At 32.0% G+C, this 22,690-nt stretch overlaps 1 protein-coding gene across 1 annotated transcript; it reads right to left on the bottom strand.

Annotated features, from left to right (window-relative positions):
* Window positions 1–694: 694 nt before the first annotated feature.
* Window positions 695–21,294, bottom strand: LOC126819250 (ATP-dependent RNA helicase DDX24). The gene is made up of 17 exons (XM_050547185.2): window positions 21,138–21,294; window positions 14,740–15,025; window positions 13,484–13,585; window positions 12,174–12,322; window positions 9,826–10,140; window positions 9,403–9,573; window positions 9,015–9,125; window positions 8,467–8,585; window positions 7,651–7,775; window positions 7,124–7,242; window positions 6,065–6,242; window positions 4,442–4,545; window positions 3,941–4,058; window positions 3,126–3,222; window positions 2,644–2,724; window positions 1,718–1,881; window positions 695–1,438 (listed from the first exon to the last, which is right to left on the bottom strand). The coding sequence occupies exons 1-17, from the start codon at window positions 21,282–21,284 to the stop codon at window positions 1,278–1,280; spliced, it is 2,547 nt and encodes an 848-aa protein (XP_050403142.1). The 5' UTR covers window positions 21,285–21,294; the 3' UTR covers window positions 695–1,277.
* Between the last annotated feature and the right edge of the window lie 1,396 nt (window positions 21,295–22,690).

The raw sequence follows: 22,690 nt of genomic DNA, 5'->3' as shown, positions 1-22,690 counted from the left end.
TTTATTATCTGAACAGTTTGAAATTTATATATGTTGTTTACATTAGTGAGAGAAGAAGCCTATATAATTTCAACAATTTCCGTTCATTATTTCTAGAGTTATGGTCCTTGTTTCTCTTGTAGAAACTTAAGTTATCATCCGATCTGTATCAAATTTACATGCATTATTTGAATTAGTACAATGAAGAAGCCTATCGAATTTCAGCAATTTCCATTGATAACTTCTAGAGTTATGGCCCTTGTTTGACGTTGTTGAACCTTGTGAACGCTCTATCGACAAAAGTTATCACCCCATCCGTGAGAAATTTATAAGCACTTGAATTAGTGAAACGAAGAAGTGTATTGAATTTCAGCAATATCCGTCAATTACTTCAAGGGCTTTGGCCCTTGTTTTACTTTGTTGAAGTTTGTGAATGGTCAAATGACAAAAGTTATCATCCAATCTGTATGAAATTTATATGCATTGTTTAGATTAGTAAAATGAAGACGCCTATTATTAAATTTCAGCAATTTCCATTGATTACTTCTAGAATTATGGTCCTTGTTTCACTTTTTTGAAGCCCTTGTAAGTGCTATAACAACAAAAGTTATTGTCGGATCTTTATTATATTTATATGCACTATTAAGATTAGTAAAACGAAAAAGGTCCATTGAATTTCAGCAATTTCTGTTTCTAACTTCTTGAGTTGTGGCCCTTGTTTTTTTTTGTTGAACCACTTGTGAACAACAAAAATTATCATTTGATCTGTATGAAAATGATATCAGTGTCCAGTAAAAGCTCCTGTTACCTACAAATGAATAAATATGCGACAACCCTTGTCAATGGCTCGGACAATTTAGCTGCTGTGGATGTAGGTTTCATTGCCTGGCAACCTATCTTTGTATATGTTTTCCCCAATTTATGCCTGTTTACTTCCTGATCTGATCTCCTGTGGTTCAATAAACATTTGCTTCAAGCAATATCTACAAAGTTTGACATGGAAAAGTATTTCAGATGAAGCAAAAATTGACATTATACATCAATCTTGGGCACATTCTATAATTCATGATATTTGCAAATAAAGCTTCCAATTAGCAAAGTAGCTTGTTATAAAAATTCTCTGAATAAAATTAAAATCAATCTATTTGGTAATTTTCACATTTAAATTGGACAGTCTCAGGTGATCAAAAGAAACCTATATTTCAATCTATTACTGAAAACAAATTTCTATGAACAAATTAATACTGTCTCTCAATTTATTCACTATATACAATTAATAGACAAATATTCTTTACAATTTAACTTTTATTTTTTAGTTTTGATTTTCTATTTTTCTTTTTCTCCTTTTGTCTTTTTACTTTCACTTTTCTTATTTTTGGATTTAGAGATATTTTTTCAATCATTGGCCTCTGTACATCTTTGTCTTTCTTCATAACAGTAATGGCGTCTGCTTTGGAAGCTGAAATTAAGAATGTAGAAATGCATATTTGGGTCTTACTGAATTAGAGTGCCTGCGGTCTTCTGTTCAATCCAATAGTTTGCTTTAGGTGGGTTGTTAAATCTAATATTTATACTGAATGAAGACTGTAAAAATTATACAAGCTATTATATTATAAATTATAGTTTTGAATTGTCAAGCAATGCATAAATTAAGGGGAATAAATTCCACAAAGCACTATCCCTGTATTTTGATGTTTTTGTTTTCTTAATTAAATGTTTAAAAATAATCAATATTTACCTGCATCATGTAGTGTCACTAGTTTACCCATCTTAGTTGGGTATTTACCAGAGAATGTTCTTGGTGCTAAAGGCTGTTTTAATGCTTGGAGTAAATCAGCCCTCATGTTGACTAGTTTCTTAGCATGTTGTCTCTGTTCCTCATTATCACCAATATCCACTAATCTTAGTTTGTTAATACAAAATATAAACATAGCATTGCCAGAAAACAAATACACTCTGCAGTAGCTTTGTTGCTCATGAAAAGAATAAACCGAATCAACTCTAGAATGTTAGAGCATGACAGAAAGCCTTCAGGGGTTTAAACTTCATTTCAAAAACTTTTCTTTTGAGTGATTGCCAGGGTTCAGATATAGCAGAAATTAATGAATTATAAATTTAAAAAAAGACCTAATAGCAAGCTTTTTCATTATAAATAAAAAAAAACCTGCAGACAATAAGGGTGGGGTCAACATAAAACCACATAAAATTATCAAATTCCCATGCTATTAAACCAAGATATTTATAAAAGATGCATTATGTAAGAGCTAAATCTGCCTATTACATGTGTTTATTTTTGCTTTAAATGTTATATAAATTATTATTTAGACATTTATTCACATGAAAAGCAAGCAATCAACTCTAGATATCGGATGGCACAGATGTAAACAGATTAAAATGTGTTTGCCATTTAATGATTTAATATTAAAATGGAGTCTCGATTAACTAGTAACGTTGTTATGTTAATAAACAATCTATGTCAAAACTTCAAACAGTGATAACGTGGCTCAGAATAAAGTTATTGGAACGAAATTTTCAATATATTAATTTTGAATTATCTATTTATGGCCCTATTATAGCAAGTACAGTCAGTTCTTTATCTAAATCTTACATAATTCATCTTTAAATTTATAAATATTTAACATCTCATTCTTTTTAATAGGATACAGTTTTTCATCTTCTATATCAATCTCCATTTCTTCAGCTGCTTTTGAAAACCAGTCATTCTGTCTCTTTACTTTCATAAATCTATAAATATATTTAATTAAATCTATAAATACATTAACATACATCTAAAAGTACATTAACATAAATCTATAAATACATTTAAATAAACCTATAAATACATTTAAATATATCTATAAATACATAATACAAATCTAGGTACTATTTTTCCCTGTACTTTAGTATTTAAATGAAACAAAATTAATTCAGTATTACAGTACAACTAAGTAGATTGTCTGTTTCTGCAACATCTGAAATTTACAGAATTGTTACATAGGTCTACACCAATGTTACAGTAAAATCCCTATATATAATACATCATCACCTGAGAAATCTGCTAATTTCTAATTCCTAGTACAATACACTTCTGAAATCTTGCTATACTTTTAAAAATATCCTAACTGATGTAAAATTTTGTGTCCTACCTATGGTGTAGTTTATCTATTTCTAATGCCAGGCGTAATTGTGATTTTAATGTTGGTATATATTGATATTCTACAGGAAATACTGGTAATTCTTCATCTATAAACATATATAAAATATAATAAACTCTATATCAAATATAAGAAACTCTAGAAATACTGGTAATTCTTCATCTATAAATACATATAAAATATAAGAAACTCGAGAAATACTGGTAATTCATCATCTATAAGTACATATAAAATATAATAAACTCTAGAAATATTGGTAATTCTTCATCTATAAATATATAAAATATAACAAAATTTAGAAATACTGATAATACTTCGCCTACATATAATATACAATTAGAAGTACTGGTATTTCATGTGTATGTAACAGGCACAAAGCATGACCTCGTCGCAGTCATCTTGGAATTGCGATGTCATATAAATAACTGAAGTCCCGTCTATTGTTGCACAATTGTCCATAGAATAAGCATGTCAAGTTTCATGTCAGTCATATTCAAACTGGCAAAGCATTGGGTTTTTATTAAAGAACATTGTCCATAGAACAAGAAGAAGAAGATTACCAAGAAAAAATATTATTTTATTCAATTATTTTCTTGCATTATTATAAGATCTGTTTTACAAACTATTGTTTTCAATCTTTTAATATTACCTATACTTGGAATTTGGAAAGTGTAATTGTGGCGCCGTAAACTTCAAGAGATCTTAGTTTCGCTTTTTAATTGTAAAAGCTAGACCACTTTTTTCATACATTGACATTTATTTAACAACATGGACAGTACAGTCCAAAGGACAAAAAGTGAAATTACCTCTATTTAGAGTGAATATGATTTTTCTATAATTTCTGACATCATCTTGACTAATTAACATTACACTTAAACCTTCTTTAGTGGCTCTAGCTGTACGACCACTTCTATGTACATAATTCTAGTAAAGTATACAATAAAAAAAAAAATATTGTACCATTCACAAAATATTTACAAGTATCAAATAATTAACAAATAATAACCAAAATATTAACAGATATTAATAAAATATTAGACAATTTACAACCATTGCATTTATAAAACTGAAGTGTGTGAGATTATGGGTTCATTACTTTTCTGCACCAACCAGGCTAATGAAGACATAGTCACATATAATAAATCAAATGCTAATTTGCTTTGGATATATGATAAACTATTTTGAATCAGACAATGCAGGAGAACTGTACAAAAATATATTGACAAAAGCAAATGAAACAAGAATATCAGATAATTAGAGATATTCTTTTGCAAAGAATGATTTGATTAGACTATCAAGAATATTACCTCTATAGTACGTGGAACTTGATAATGGATGACATGCTGAACATTTGGTATATCTAAACCTCTAGCAGCAACATCAGATGCTAATAAAAACCCATCATTACTAGCTGTAATAGTAATAATAATAATTTCTAGAATACAAATAAATTCTTTGGACATTTATTTAGATCAGACTATAATGTGTTCAGATTGTGCTATCTCATCATCTTTCACTTGGGTGTATTTAAAGATAACCACTATTCAGGGGCTTATCCAAGACCTTTTAATTGACAAGCATTTCGAAAAAACAAAAAACTATACAGAATTACAGATATAACCAAACAGAGCTCCAATCTCATAGGTTTGGGGAATTTAAAAGGAAGGAAAATATGCTGGAAATTCAAAGTTAGAAAACATACAGTTCTATGTGTTCTGTGACATTATCTGAAATAAGGGCACTGTGCAGGGCTGGGGCCATTACATTGCCAATGTAATTAATGAAATTACCATTACCATTACTTTTTAAATGTAATCATTACAATTACTTTTTCATTTTTAGCAATGTAATTAATTACCATTACCCATTACATTGAAAGTAATTAATTACCATTACCCATTACTTTATGACTATATAAATAAAGAAACATTTTCATAGAAATTAAAAAGACAACATTGTTTTTCTGCCATGAAGTACCTACAAAATCAAACTCAAAATAATCCTTGATTCACTTAATAGATATTTGTTTATGAATTATTATCTCTAGCAATTATAAAACCAAGGCAAATTTTATAGTGACGGGCAGTGGTGACAAAAACTGACATTTTCACTGTATGACTTGAAAAATGAATCAAAAATATAGTTAATTAACTGTATTTTCTTTTAAGTAATTTTTTAAAAATTTTAATCAGTCTAAATAGTTTTTCTATAATATATTGTATAATAAATGGTAAATTATTCAGCATGACTTTAAAACAAAATATATATTAGTTTTAAGTAACCATAGAATGATGAGATACTTGAAGGTCATTGTTTGGTTTGTCACTGGTTACCTTGAGATTAAGATTAAAGTGCAGTAAGACTATTTATTGTCTTTTAATCTAACTGACTGATTGATTGATTGATTGATTGGCTACAAATTAGTACTAATCTTTGATTATATTATACATATTATCAGAAATCCACTTCTTAGGTTACATGTATAAAAAAAGGTTCCTACATAAAAAGTAATCAAAGAAAATGTTTAATGCCTTCTTATTTTTCTTATAATTTTTTAAAACTGATTTAAATCTTCTTTTTAGAATTATAATGAATTGGATTTGTGTCAGATACACTTAATTACTTCTTTGGTGCTATAAAATTTGAGGCTTGTCACATTGGAAATATTTATATATGTCATAAAATGTAATTGAAAAGTAATTGAAATGTAATTGACCATTACATGATTTTTGGAATGTAATTAATTACATTTCCATTACTCATTACTTTTGAAATCTTCCATTACTCATTACATGGCCATTACTTTAAAAAATGTAATGATTACATTCCATTACCATTACCCATTACCATTACCCCAGCCCTGGCACTGTGACATTCTGTATAATATATTTCTAAATTTAACCTACAAGTATTACACAATAATTACCTACCTGAGAACTTTTCTAGATTTTTTAATCTCTGCTTTTGATGCATATCTGCATGTAATGATAATGGTTTACACCCTAACTCAGTAAATATAGATACTAAACGTCTTAAACAATCTTTACTGTTAGCAAATACTAGAGTTCTACCAGGATATTGTCTTCGAAAATAGTACAGATATAAATCCTGTAAAATTAGATGGAAAGAGCAAAAATATATTAAAGGTGTTTTTATCGACCACTGATTAGCCAAAGTGATTTGCATTCAATCAAATTTTCATCTTTAATGTCCATCTAATTCAAATTGGTTACCCTAATCAACGAATTTATGGACACCGATTCCGAAGCGATTACATCAAATCACCAAATCACATTAGGGTGCGATTTGACGATTCGATTGGGTGATCACATGTTTTTTTCAACTGTGTCCAGCCACAACAATTGTTTACAGCTAATCAGAGCATTTAACGAACTCGCCAAAGTACTTTGAAATCAACTATACTGTCACATGACATCTCCACTAAATTCAAATCGATTTGGCAAGTCGATAAAAAAGCCTTTAGTTTCTGACAAAGGGGTCAAGGCCGTTAATTGCTGGTTTCATATTTTAGGAAATTTTAATTACATTATGAAGGAAGTATCTTAATATAATTAAAGTGACAGAATATTTTTATTATTATCATTTGACAATCTATTTCACTCTAATAACTCTGTAAAAGATGACTGCTTTCAACATATGACGTCACATCACGCAGCGTCAATCATTGGCTCAATGGGGCGTGCATTGTTTACATAAGATGTAACTGGTCTGGGCAGAATAGTAACTTTTACTCATTTTACATACCCATTTACACTAAATAGGACATATTTTTTTACTTACATATACTTCAAACACCTTTATTTATTTTTCTAATGCTTAAAAAAATGTTCTAGAATTTAATAAGCAGAGGAAAAAAGTTAATATTGGGGGCTCATTAAGCCAATCAGTGATTGTAGCAACTGAGCGAATATTCACTGCTGATCAGTGTGATCATTTGACATCAAAGAAAGTGAATGAGGTATATTAACCTTTTCATCCTTAGGGCAGTTTATTCTAGCTTCTGTTAAATTTTCAGCTGTTCCTGTTTTAGTTGTTAAATCTACAATTTTCTTTTTATCTTTAATACCAATCTGATACATTAACAGATCTAGAAAACAATTTCTACATTTATTTATGGAATAAAATTATGAAAGCAAATTGTAAAATTTCTAAAACAACTCTTGACTTGAATGATATATTTCTCCATTTATTGTCATCATAAATGCCCTACTCTAAATCACATATGATAAGCATGATATCATCAACCCCATGACACATATAGCTAACAGACCTTATGATCTAAACTACATGCCAAATGTCATTTCATATTAATTCTGCTCTTATGCTGGCTTGCTATCTACATAAACTTCAATATCTTAAAATCTATTGTAATTTGTCTTGCTTGGTCTGCATTCTTATGTTACAATCCACAATCTTTTCTGACCGTATCAGTAGGTATTTTATTAAGAAAAATATATCTTTTTTTTTTTACAAATCTAGGGGAAACAACTCTAACCTAATTTGTCATCCGGAATCAAAGCCTTTTTCTTTTTCTTCATTTTTCTTGAAGGTCCCTTATGAATCATTGTTAAAGTAGCTGAAAATACCAGAGTCTGTCGCTTTAGCCGTGCTTCATGATTGCTGTTTAAAATAAATATACATGTGATTATAAACTGATACAGTAATATTGTAGTTATAGAAGTCTGAATCCATAAAATGGAAAGTTAATGGTTGAAAGTGCTTAATTGTCAGTCAAGAATGTTTTAAATTGCCAGAATTACAGTCAAGTGTTGGCAGAGAGTCATGATGTAATCAAAAGTTTCAGCTAGTGTGATTGTTTGAGATAGTATCATATTCAGTTAGCGAGTGTCTTGTTACACAAAATTATTGTGTTTACTCTTTTACCCATTTGTATTGAGATAATTGAATTCCGGAACGGAACATTCAATTACATTGAGGCTTTGATTTACAATCAATTTCATAAATAATAACTACTATTATTGCATGTAAAAAGAATGACAGTAATAAATGAAGCAAAAGCCCTGTTATAATAGTATAAATATGACTAAAACAAGGGCTCTGTTATATATGTACATGTAGCTTTCAAAAAATGTTTGAAAAGTAAATAAGTAGCAATATGTAATGAACTGCAATATCTAATTCATAGTTTACAAATTAAATAAAATTTTAATATACTTAATAAAGAACAGGATGTGTCACTTCAACAGATTATAAAGTCCTAACTTTAATTAAAACCGGCCAAAATGTAGATGGAGAGATGGACATTTACATTAAATACATGTTTTAAAAAAATATACAAATCAATGCTTACTCTTTCATAAATTCAAAAAGTTTGGTAAGTTCTTCAAAATGACCTTTCTCTACCATTCTATCAGCTTCATCCACAACCAAAACTTTCACAGACGGTATTTTAATTAAATGTTGGTCACCCTACAGAAAATATAGAATACCATTTTATAAATAGTTGACAAGAATGTAGCATAAAAGAATTTTGCATTAGTATAGTATATCTAACTATTATTAATCATAAAAAATATATAAATTTCTCTATCACTATAAAACAAGATAAGATATAAGCCATTGGTTTCTCAATCTAATAAGATAACTTTTTTATTTTTCGGAATTACAATAATTGAGAAAATGCAATTTATTCCTGATGTTAAACATTATTGTCTATAACTGGTTTAACGATTATCCAGCAGAAGTTGTCTACATTTCTGCTTAAAAAGGTGTGGTCAACATAGAAAATAGTGAAATTCTAACTACATACTTGCAATATTCTTTATAGACGTACAAATAAGGTAGCACTGTTAGATTAAACTATTTATACATTTTTAATTGTCTTGTATATTTCCATACCTCCTGTAATAATTCCCATAATCTTCCTGGTGTTGCAATAATAATTTCGGGGCATTTGCTTAAAATTCTCCGTTGTTTTTGAGGTGCCATTCCACCAACTACTGTTGCTATCTAACAAATACATCATTTAATGTCATTAGAGATAATCCTCCTTTACTTCATGTCAACATTTTATAAAGGGTAAAAGAAGAAAGAGAGACATAGCGAATATTTACTCAACGCATTTAAAACCTTAAAGCAATGACTTGTCTTTTTTATTTCTGTAGCTAAATCTGGTCAAAATATTGACAGCTAAACCTAGGGACATGTAAACATGTTTCCTAGAAAACACACAAACGAGATAAAGTGACATCAACACATGAGTTATAATAAAGACAAGTGGACTTACTTTAACATTGATATATTTAGCAGCTTTAAGAAGATGATTTTTAACTTGTATGGCTAATTCTCTAGTTGGTTCTAGTATAAGGCCTATCAATGGTTTATCTGCATTTACTGTTTGTGATGTAGGATCTAAAACAATATTATGGACAACTCGTACACATCCAACTTGATTTTCCTAAAAACAAAACAAAAACAATCCGAACACTGCATCTTTATAGTCATTAATTTTAATATGCAAACAATATCTTAGCTTCTATTTAGACAAATAAATGCAACTGACATCCAGTTGAACTAGAACTATTTTCAAGTTCCATTAAAAGTACATTAACCATATCAAAGTGAAAATCTCATTAAAATAGTAACAGTGGATGTATTTGATACACTGTTACATACATTCAAACTTTACATGCAAAAGGAATTGCCATACCCTTAATTCTTCAATATCTTCTTCTGTAGGGGGATTATCATAATCTCCATCCTCATCACTACCATTGTCAACACCACTATCAACATCATCACTATAGTCAATCTCATCACTATTGTTCTCTTCATCACTAACACCCCAATCATCTTCAGTGTTAAATTCTGATGGTAGAATGTCTATATTTGAATCACTATCTGTTTCATTTTGAATGATGTTTTTTTGTGACTGTGTTTGTTCTATGAGTGAGTTTTGAACTGTCTGTATGTTTAAAACATGATGTAATATTGGAACACAGAAAGCTAAAGTTTTACCACTTCCCTGTAAAATAAAATATCAATACTGGGTCATGAAATTAATGAATTGAGAAGGAGGTCGACGGAAGGTGTCTTGGAATTAATGCAACGAGAAGAAGGTCGACATAACTGGTCTACAGACTATTCCTTTACTTTATCAACCTATGCCTTGACATGCATTTTTGGACACCAACATTATTCAAATTGATCAATTATAACTCAAGTTATGGTCACCTAAGTTTAAACTGGCTTCTATTGATTTCAGACGCACCATCTTTATCTTATGTAACTATAGTAATAACAATCCAACAGTGAGGCTGATGTCCCCCGCCAAAATCCCAAAATAAATAGATGACACATTAATTAATAGCACATTTATTTTTTTCAAAAGTATCAAACAATCTAACTGATTATCAACTATACACTAACTTTCACCACTCTCTATCAGATAGAATCAAAGTTATCTTGTTCCAAAGTATCGCCCAATGAAATTGCTTATCTCTGCTTAGATTTAGCTTGAAATGTTAAAGTCTCGGCCAATCAAATTGCCTATCGCTCTACTTACGCTGGGCAGAAAATGACCATTATCAAACTTAGTCAAGGTAATTAGAACTAAAGTTATCGTGTCCCAAAGCATCAACCAATCAAATTGCTTATCTCTGCTTACCAATCAAATTGCTTACCTCTGCTTACCCTAAGCAGAAAATGTTCATCTTCGAACTCCATCCAGACACGAACCTAATAAACACCTACACCAAGTTTGAACATTCTAGCTCAATTAGAAGGAGAGTTATTGTGTCCCAAAAAGTGTGACGGATAGACAGACAGACGGACAAACCCATTTTAATAGTCCCCTGCCTTTCGAAGAATTGTGCTATATTTTTCATACAAGCAAGGCCATTTTTATACTCAGTCATGCTTAATTACAAGGTACTTAACCCTTTCACTGCGTATACCCGGTAGTACCGGGTATTATAAAATGTCGGTAAAATGCCCGTACCCGGTATTACCGTGTACTCAGTAAAGCCCTCGCTAAAATTAGTACCGTAACTGCAAGTGCCATCTATTGTATTTTCTATACACTAGAACATATTTCCACGTGTTTCAAAGCGGCAAACCGTAAAATGGCGGAGTGCATTGTGACAACGTAGACGATGCACTCTCGCGAAGTCGTGAATGACGTCTTGCTGACCAACATGTGGACAATTTCGAGGCGGGTGATAAACATAATTCGTTTCCAGTTACTTGATAATGATAGTAGTCAGGACAGTGATTGGTATTATGAAGTGTGTGATTTGTTGCGCGACGTTCCGCCCATGGCTAGCTATGTCTCCCGTGCATGATGAACAAGCCCAATGTGAACACGCTAGCCCTGTGTCTGCAGTAGATTCTGACAATAATTCTGATGTTTATAATAATGCTGGCCTGCTGGATCGTAAAATACGTAGGTAATTCCTGATTCCCGAACGTGTAGATCTATTGACTGACTATATTGATAATGATATAGGACTTGGGGATGAAAGTGAAAGCAAGGTATTGCAATCCGCACGTGGTCATGGCAGCGGGAGACGTGATGCGCGTGTTCGCGGCGGCATTGCTCATGGCTGCTATTGATATTTTTGTTCATTTTATATATCTTTATCAAAATCCAGTAAAAAAACCAATATCTTTTAAGTATTTCATGGAGAAAAATTCGTTTTCGTGTTAGCTTTAGTGTGAAATGAGAAATCCAAAATGGCCGCCATGACGTCACGTGACTACATTATTATGCAAATTTCCAAAATTCTATTTTTTCCTCTTAGCCCAACCTCATGCCCATCCCAACAGACAAAAAGATTTTTCATAAAAGCTTCCATAAGTACTGCTTGGCATTCAGTTCCAACCTCCCTTTTTTCCTCAAAAAAGGGTCTAGCACAGGCAGTGGATTTACGTCTAGCATTGAAAGGGTTAATAAAAATAGTGCACATTGTTTAATTCTGAAATATATGTTGATGATCTGACCTGTTGTGCCTTTAAAAAGAAAATTGCAAGCCCTTAGTGCTGACTATACGTACTTACAGTTTCAGCAGCTCCTACAATATCTAACCTATCTCTAATAGCATGTGGTATAGACAGAGCTTGTATAGTAGTTGGTGACATAAAACCTTCATCTTTTAGAGCCCATAATACAGGATTAGGTACAAACAAATTCTTCCAGGCTTCCATTCCTAAAATATATCCATAATTAATACCAATGGTAAGCTTATTGAAACATAAGTTATATACATTGTTTTTAAAATAAACAGTAATATTATTTAAAGCAAGGGTGATATTTTCAATAATACAATGTTTCAGTCATTTTGAGACTAACATATGCTACTTTTTGTTTTCTATGCTAGTTAGAAATTTTGCTTAGACAACGCTATTTTTTAAACTGGCAGTTGGAACAAGGTTTAAAAAAGATATTTGGCTTCCAACCTAAAATGGAATGTGGGGGAAAACACATTAAACAAAAAACAAGCGAACAAGCGGTTACATGCAAGGTACGCCCACCTTTTGCATTAAATGGACAGAGGAACATTCTACAGTCAGACGCCATAATTCATGAAGTTACAGTCTGTTACATGTACATGCCGAAATCAAAAGCAACCAATGTGGGCGTATAACAAAATAATTAATGTGTGTAATTTGTATGTCAATAGAATTGGTATATTAAGTTAAAGATGCATTATGTAAAATTTAGATAAAGAGCTGGCTGTTCTTGCTAACATTTGAGGCCTAACTAAAGAACATGTGACATGAAATAGTTACCAGTGCTATACAAGTTATTTTGTACCGGAATTTAGAATAAAAGAATTATCAAGCATTGATTCAGCCCCTAGCGATTCGATACAGTGTATTATGGGAAGGTGAATCACAATGATATATCATGCCAGTATTACTGAGGTGATCTAGAAATGAAATGGGGTTTAACGTCCTACTGTTCTGCTCCGAACTGGGCTAATGAAGACGGGCATATGCCATACAGTGTGCTATCAGGGAAATTTTGCCCGGACAGCGGCACTATGGCCTACTCTTATATCGAATTCTAACTGTCAAGGGATCTTTTATGTGCATGCGTGTATACGGGACCTTGGTTTTTTCATCCCATCTGAACAACTAGACAGCTATCCTTGCCAGGCCCTCTGTTCTGCATCACTGACAGGGGGGAACCATGTCGTAAAATCTGGATGAACTTTCTCGGCCAATGCAGGGATCGAACACCTGACCTCCAGGCTAGCGACTCATAGCAAGCCAGCGTCTTACCCACTTAGGCACCGTGACCCCCAGGTGATCTAGATAATAAGTAACCTTCAATATTATAAAAATATTAAAATAAACTAACGTACCTGGTGGATATTGTTGTAATGGGGGTAGTGTTTCTGGCATTATATTCTGAGCATTATAATTCTCACTTTTCTTTTTCTGCTTTTTCCTTTTCTTTTTATTTTCTGAAAAATACAGCTGCCTAATACAATTAACTGATACAAATCCTATAAAATATACTGATCTCTGATAATACTATTTTATAGACTATTGTCTATGAATCCAATACATACAAGAACTTAATAATGAAAGCAAGACAATTCCTTTTACAGCAATACTGTTCACCTTTTAATAAATGTCAATTCCTGCAAACATTTCATCAGTTTCAGTATTTTCACTGAGATTTTTGATTATAAATTTATTAATATCAGAATCAATTCAAATTCAATAAATAAACTCAGGCCAAATAGGCAGTGACAAGTATAATGACGGGGAGTAATCACTAGCGTCACTTCGTTGTTGTTGTATACATTTGTAGATAGACAGTAATGAGGTTTAACATCCACCCAACACATGAGGTTTAACATCCACCCAACACAAACTAGGTCATTTTGGGACCAACATATCGTTCAACTTTACTTCAATAATTCACTTGAGCATCGGGGTCTGTAGCAGTGTGAGAAAACCGGAGGACCTGAAGAAAACCCACGAGGTTGGACAGGCAACTCTACTCCTTGTCACATACAAGCAGGGAATTGAAACCACACCACCTGACGCAATGACAGACCTTATGATCCAACACGCACACGTTAACCATTCGCCCACCAATATACATTTATACTTAAAGATGCATTATGTAAGAGCTAAATCTGCTTATTGCAGATCTTTATTTTGGTCTCAAATCTAATATAAACTATTATTTAGACATTTATTCACATGGTAAGCTTATAATCAACTCTCTAGAACATCTGATGGCTGAGTTTTAAATAAAATGGATTAGACCACCCGCGAGATTATAAAATTTAACAATAAAATGGATAATATATTTAGTCGCAAGTACCGTTGCTACGATAATAAACAATCTACGCTACATCTTAAAACACTCAAAACTTCACTCAGAATAAAGTAATTTCAATGACATTTTCAATTTATCTATTTTAAAACTACATTATTATTGCAAGAATGACCAGTTCTTTATCTTAATCTTACATAATGTATCTTTATTCATTTCCTTACAAAAAACAACCTTGGACTGGACTACTTTAAAAACAATAGATTTTTTATACTTCAGGACATCTGTTAAGTCTTTATATGAATGTTAAAAAGTGTAAATTTTTACCTATTAAATCTGTATCACCAGCTTTTCGTTTTTTAGCAGTTTTTACATCTGTAACTTCTGAGTTTAAATTAATTACTGTGTCTGATTCGGTTTTCTCAATTAATTGATCTTCTTTTTTCTTTCTAAGTTTTTCTTTCTTCTTTTTCTTCTTTTCCTTATTACGTATTTTCTGCTTCTCTTTGTATGTAAGTTTCTTTTCAACAACCACTGGTGTTTTAATCTGTGGAAGTTCTGATTTGAATTCACTAAATTCATCATCATCATCATCATCATCATCGTCATTGATCTAAATACAAAGTCAAATGAAATAATTGCACACAGCAAATTTATGGAGTTATTAAAATTACTGGTTAATGCACTAATTGCTTGGATCGTCTTCATTTGTCACATGGCCTATTTTCACAAAGCCAAGTTACTAGACCTACTCCCTTGTATATTAACGGGATTATCAAATTTACTGTTAAATGGTTTTCAGCTACACTGCGGCGTGATACACTGTATTTAATTTCTACGGGATTTTGTTTATTCATTCGCCCAGTAACAAATTTAATCACATGGGTGTGTGGACGAGTGTATTTTGATATTTGTGGACGACTTAACTAGACTTTTCGTGTGGACGAGTTTGCTTGTGGACGATTAACTGGCATTCTCCATGCCTAGTTGACATTTTATATGGTACCGGGTACAGTTGCACAGCACTGAGTGTTTTAAATGCAAATCAGAGAATGTTTATTTTTTCTACATTTGATAATTTTTTCTACATTGACTTTTTAAACCACAGAAACTGAGTAGGCTTAATAAACATTTCTAAAACTCTTACCACTAAACCACATCTCTGGTTCCTTAAAATCAAATATTTCGAAAAATAAAAAAGTTATCTGCTCAGTCTCATAGACTCTTGTGACATGCATAATTTTTTACAACAATTCACTTTGACAACTTTTATACTACTGTCTGAACCGTCATAATTTATAAAACTGAGTGTGTTTGATGAAATCACCTAAGATTAAATAAAATTCATTGTACAATTAAATATCCCAACGAATTAAAAAAGTTCTCTCTTGAAGAGTCGATGTTTCTGCTTGTATTTTCATCAAAACATGGCACATGACATGTCAGGTGATGAGCGAAACCATCGTAAGATGTAGGAGGGTGATCAGGTAAAGGTTGACAAATTTTGACAACCATGTTTTGCTTGTATTTTCGACTGTCTTGATCACAACATTGCACATGTCACATGATGAGCTAAACCGTAGTAATATGTTGAAAGGGGGTAAATGTTGACAAATTTTGACAATCACGTGAGTTGCAATCACAATGAATATATCACCGATTACACGAATACTCGTAAATATAATATTGCTTTTCTCATCATCATCACCTCATAATTGTAAATACTCTGTATATTGTATATATTTTGATAAATTATATTACATCCCTGTCAATTATAGGCAACTTTGTGGCTAATATTCATAAATAAACACACTTTATTTCATAATTCTAATTGATAAAATTTCATAACGGGTTCTAATCCCAATTTTAATTGACCAAATTTCATAACGGGTTCTAATCCCAATGCTCTCTGGTTATTAGTCCATTTTCAAAGTTTTATGAATGATTACCACAAAAAAATATGAAAAAAGGCCACCGCTTCTCAATAATTTCCATATTTAATTCACGTTCAGACTGTTCATGTCAATAATATTCCTGATTAAATTACTTTGTTTTATTGTTTATTCGACAGATACTGAAATCGAAACATTCTTGTTAAGAACAGTTCGGGATATCTAAACATCGTTTATCCTCTTTATAAAAATGGATTTAAAACAAAAAATCACTCGTCAAAAGAGGCATCACAGATTGCGTGTATTATTGGGTCTTGTGTGTTCATTATGCAGACCATGGGAAAAACTTGTATAGGTTTCGCGCCAAATTTAACCATTTTCACTGCATCTGATTAGCATACAATAACTCATATGGTGGGGTACCTTTCACAGTGATAGAAATCAAAGCGTTGATTGACTTAGGCATGATCGCAATCTACGTAATAACATCAGAAAATTCCATTCTCCATGGATTTCAAAATGGAGTTGTACTTGTGATTAATAGTTAATAACTGAGAGTAAAATCGTATGGAAACATTGCCCTGTGAATTTCAAAACGAGACGTAGGATTATAAAATTCTGAACAGAAATAACATTTGAAGAGAAATAGAAAGACATCGAATTATCTGCCGATAATTAAACCGATGTGCAATATGATTTGTTGATAATAATTTTTGGTATTTATAAAAAGAAAACTGGAAAACGATGAGGGGTACGGCAACACTCCCTTGAATAAGTAGAAAAGCTGGACAGGCTGGTACATCTGCGTAGGATCTGGATCAAAAAATGATGCCGGCGGGGCGGAGTAGTAGAATAGATAAAATTAAAGAATCCCCGCCAAACAGAACCAGCAACAGACTTGTTGATTTAAAAGATCTTTATATCAATCCAACGTTTCGGGTGCAATACCCTTTTTCGAGAATGATTTTTTGTGAATCCTGTGTCGCCTTATATACAAACAAAAGAGATGACGTCACAGGATTGTTAAATTTATTAATGTACAATGATTGGTTTGAAAGAAAAGGATCGTTAAAATTAAGGATTGTTAAAAACGAGGATCGTTAAATTTATTTGTATGTACAAAAAGGATTTTTAAAAATTAAATTTGGCGGGGATTCTTTAATTTTATTTATAAAAAGAAATAACCTTATTTACCTATTCAATGGTCTCAGCTATTAATATTGCCGGGGCAAATGTAAAATACATCGGCATTTACAGATTTACCTCGGCTACAGCAAACTGCCGAGGTTAATTGACAGGACTGCTTAAGTTCATCAGGAAATATTAAAGATATTCAAGGCCAAGGGTGAGATTCAAGGCTCTTAAAACGAATGTCGTTCTTTTTGTTCTGCATCTGTGTTCAAACGAAATAATCTCACCCAACTCTCTAACCAAATAATTAATACAAGACGGAAACAAAATAACGGACTATGGGCGTATTTATGTTTGTAAATGCCCAAACTCATTACTGGGTCCGAGAGCAATAGCTTATTCATACACAAAATTTCAACTGTCGTACAAAACGTTACGATAAACAAGCCTTCCTGCGACCCCCTTATACGAAATAATCTATCTCGATATAAGTGATTTAATTAGCTTCCCTTTTAGTATTTCTCGATGTTTGTGTGATGAGTTCAATTTAGCAAGAGAGAACTTTTTTTTAGTCGCTGGGATATTTAGTTGTACAATGGATTTTATTTAACCAGAGGTAATTTCAACCATACAAGTAAGTTTATAATAACCAAAGTTAAAGGAACTAAATCGCTAATATTTGGGACCTAGAAATTTACACAAATAGGTCGCAACGCATATAATAATCTAATACAAATGTATATAAACTGATTTGCATTCAATCGGTTTTTTTTTGACTGTAATTTCTAATCAGTTATGTTCGGCGAAATACGCCAGAAGTCTCAATCGAATGGCAATCCCTAGCGTCTGGTTATTCCAGTCTGCATAGATAGTATTTATTGCGTATGCAATCCAGATAAGAATATGATGTCATGTTCTGACTATTTTTTTCATAGGTTTGTATGTGGATTATGGATTAAGGTTAGGGTAGTAGTCAGATCAGCCAACAATGCCGGAATATGTCTAGCCTCCTTCTTCGAGTCTCCTGTTACAAATGGCACTGAAACGCATTATGGTACACGATTCGTGTTGGCTACCAATGATAAAATGTTTATTTTGTTTTACATTTAAAGGAGCTAAATCGCTAATATTTTGGACCTAGAAATTGACACAAATGGGTCGTAACGCATATAATAATGTAATGGGAATATATATAAACTGATTTACATTCAATCGTTTCCATTTTTACTCTAATTTCAAATCAGTTAGTGAGTTACGTTCGGCAAAATATGTCAGAAATCTCAATCGATTGAAAATTTCTAGCATCTACATAGTATTTATTGCGCATACTCTCCCGATATGAATATGACGTCACCGTTTCACATGACTTGTTGAATGTCTAGCCTTGTTCTTCGAGTCCCTTGTTTGGGCCTGAAACGCATACACGATTCGTGTACCAATGGTCAAATGTTTATTTTGTCTTAAATATTGGATATCAGAAGCCAATCTTTTCCCGGTAAGATCACAACATCAATGTAGCGATGCTAAACGCCGCTAGGAGCGCTGGCTGTACTATTTACAGACATCACAAAAAGTTGACCGAGAAAAGTATACGCCGTGTTACGCCTTGTCATGAATATTCAGAGTGTCAAACATCGACCACGTGATGTTTACCATCGAGAAAAATAGATGAACTTGCTGTCGAGTAGGATTTTGAGAAGCTGAGGTAAGATTTTCTGATATTTTTCATGAATTGAAAATTTGAAGTTGAGAGAAATTTTCGAAAAAGGCCCTCGACGCTCAAGATTTTGGTATATTTGGAAAGCCCAATTCATTAACTACTTATTTTGACCGTTTGTTAAGTCCGTATCCCCCGTAGGAATTCGTAAAATGGCTGAAATTGAACCATGTGGAATTAAAGGGAGGTAACTCGTGGTTGATCAGCATTCTCAAGAAAGTCCATAATTATTATAAATTTGTTATGAATCATAGAAGTTAGTTTAATTTATTGTTTGAAATCAGTATTAGTAATCTTATTTTTGTTATTTCAATATTTGTGATAATATTTTTTTTATTTTTAACATTTTCTACCTGAAAGAAGTGGCCTGATTCGTCAAATGTTTTTGTTTATTTTGAAAAATATCGCATATGAATAATGTGATTATTTTATATTGTTATTATTGTTTGTTTTTGTAAGAAGATACATGTATTAGAAATCTTATATTTGTTGATAAATGTGATAAAGGTTTCTTTTTTTTTATCATTTATTTTAAACCGGTGGGTGAACATTTTTAATTTCATATTGAAAAGTAACAGATATGAATTTTGATCTTATCGTGATTTTTTTAAAAATATTTTTATGACATAGATAATGTCTCGGCAAGATGTATCACCATCTGAATGTTTATATTGTTTTTATTTTCATGGGATAATGTCTCAACAAGAAAGCCAGACTTCTACCACTGATATTATAATATAGTATATCGTAATGCACATTTATCACAAATGAATTTTTTTAATACTCTTTCATGTAGATCATATCTTACTTTTTATAAGCTTACCTTTTAATTTGTTATTAAGCACAGTACATTATGTTTTTATCATTTTGCATATTTATCAGACAATTGAAGTGATCATGATACTTATTGTTTAGGATTATTTGGACTCTTTTAAGATATTCAAATGTTTTAATTATGTTTATATTACTGTTTTTATTTGAAATTGTAGTGATGTTGATCACAAAAATATAGCTGTTATATAAATCATAGTTTAATTGTTAATTTTCATTCCTGAAACAAACAATCTCAAATTGATGTACATGGCAGCTTATAAACAACTAAAGCAGTTGGCGTGGCAAAGGCGGCAAATCTGCCAAAAGCTTACAGGTTTATTTCTCATTTTGCCACACACTTTTATGATTTTTAAAAATATCCACAGTATACGTTAGTATAACCGGTTTATAATTGTTGTATGACTGTGAATGGCCAGTGGTCAATGGCCTCGGAACCAGTAGGTGCCCAATTACATACATGTACATAAACTTGTTTCTCTTCGACATTGACATCATACGGTCAAAAATTGTGATTTAAGGTGTTGTCATGCAAAAAATAAATAACAGAACAGACTGAAAACACTTTTATGTGTGCTTATTCATTCAAAAATAAGCCTATGTATTAATGTCAAAGCCCTACAATTTAAGTACACACAAATTTGTCCATTTTTTTGCTGTGATTTGTGCGAAATCGGCACGGATCCCAACTTTGAACCTCTGTAACATAAAAAGTATATACTAGAATATTATAGCGACAATTTGGCTTTATCAAGTACATCTAGATCTTTAATTAGTGCAATTTTCATAGACCTATCTTGTATAGTTACTGAGATATTGGCTTCGGTCACTTTTTTGCGTTTTTTAAAAAAAGCCCTTTTTTAAAGCCTCTGGTTTGCCTTCTTTAAAACGCTATAACTTTTTTAATTTTCGAATTTTTTTCAGATTATTCATTCTAGATAGTTCACAATTGCAGTATCATTGTCATTTTTGAGTCATTGGTTGTATCTGAAAACCCGTTGGCAATGCTAATCAATGTTGATTTAAATTAACAAATAATTCGTGTTTTCAATGTCGAAGATTTTGGATGATATTGAGTTAAAGACTTAGCTACCGTACTTTAAATATCAGAAGGCCATCTTTTTCCAGTAAAAAAAAAAACAGATCATATTTACCTCTAATGGAAATACATTACTGAGTTCATAATCGTACAATTCCTCTAGAGCTACAATATTTTCAAACCCTTCTTCACTAAAGGCAGACGATGGCAATTCAACTTTTTTCCACTTGCCTTTAACTTTCACGTGTATGGGGGCCGCCATGTTTCTTAAATTAGAGTTATCCTTCCGGATTTAGACAAGTCGGACAAAAGACCAGTCGGACCAACAAAAAGACCCGGGGACGGGTGTTCAAAGCTCCGCTAACTTATAACGACTCATTCACATGGAGTTAAAGGACATATAGAACTGGTTAAACACATTTCAAATATTATTTTATCACAGAGATCATTGAGCAAAGCACTACGATAGAGGCGTAATCAATGCTTCGACAAGTTTATTATATTGGAGATTCACTTGAGAGTTTTCACAATATATGAAGTGTTTGAATACATAGATGTAATTAAATCGAAAATCGATCCGTTGATGTTATTTTTTCAGTAATTTATAAAATCGGCCTGTTCTGGAAACAGAGTCAAAGACTTTTTAAAGTCCACAAAGGACATGAACATATTCTGTTTCTTACACTTAAATTGGTTAATGATAATCGTTTTCAGTTTATATTTCCTAAAAAAATAATGCATTTGCCCTTTAAATGGTATATAACATTATACTTGGAATTTGATTTTTCATAAACTAATATTGGAAAGGAAAAAATGGGTAACTTTTCGATTGTAATAAAGGTAATGTATTCCACTGAGGAACGACTAGTTCTTGCTATTTTTCTCGTTTCATAACAGGATAGTTTGAATAAAAATGGCATAAAATAACATTATTCGAACAAAATATAGGCCAATAGTATACGTAATGGAGTGTGTCGGCATATTTCGAGATTGTTAAACGCGCGGTCACCTAAACGTATCTTCTAACTTCAACTATAGATTTATGTGTAGAATGTGCTTTGTGGGAAATTTTGCTAGGACAGCAATTAAATTTCAACTGTTAAGTTTTTTTTTACGTGCAACTAACGTGTACACAGGACTTAGGTTATTTTTCGTCCAATCCATAATGGGTTACCACGCTGGAAAATCCTGACATCGAACTGCGAACGGCCTGGTTAGTGATCCAGCTCGTTACACGCTTGGCAAATTCTGAGTTCGCAATTTCCACGCAATTCATTAATTGGAGCTACCTGGACTATAATTACACTGTAACATACAGAAGTGTATTTACGCCTACTGAAATCAACTTTTAACAATTTAAAATAATATTTTATTTTCCAGGATCCAGAACTAAGAATGATATTCGAAAGAATGGGAAGAAACTGGAAGAAAAAAGACCACGTACAGCTTTTATCGCCAAACAACTGTCCAAACTTCAACGCGAATTTGGGGAAAACAAATATTTAACTCATCCTTAACGAAATGAACTCGCAGAGAAACTGAAATTGAGCGAATCGCAAATAAAAATATGGTTTCAAAATAAACGAGCGAAGCTCCAGGAATCGGCCATTTTGTGGTTTCGATTCCCCGGTTATACATGACAGGGAGTGGGGTCGCCTGCGCAACCTC

Source organism: Patella vulgata, chromosome 4, assembly GCF_932274485.2.
Source record: "Patella vulgata chromosome 4, xgPatVulg1.2, whole genome shotgun sequence".
In the NCBI taxonomy this organism is placed as follows: Eukaryota; Metazoa; Mollusca; class Gastropoda; family Patellidae; genus Patella; species Patella vulgata.
The sequence above is the reverse complement of the archived record's forward strand: the minus strand, read 5'-3'. Positions and strand labels throughout refer to the sequence as shown.

Coding starts and splice junctions, on each gene's coding strand:
- LOC126819250 (XM_050547185.2), bottom strand. CDS start 21,284: ATGGCGGCCCCCATACACGTGAAAGTTAAAGGCAAGTGGAAAAAAGTT. Junction 9,126..9,402: donor CTAAATATATCAATGTTAAA/GTAAGTCCACTT, acceptor TGTATTTGTTAG/ATAGCAACAGTAGTTGGTGG. Junction 3,223..3,940: donor CATATTCACTCTAAATAGAG/GTAATTTCACTT, acceptor ATATGTTTATAG/ATGAAGAATTACCAGTATTT.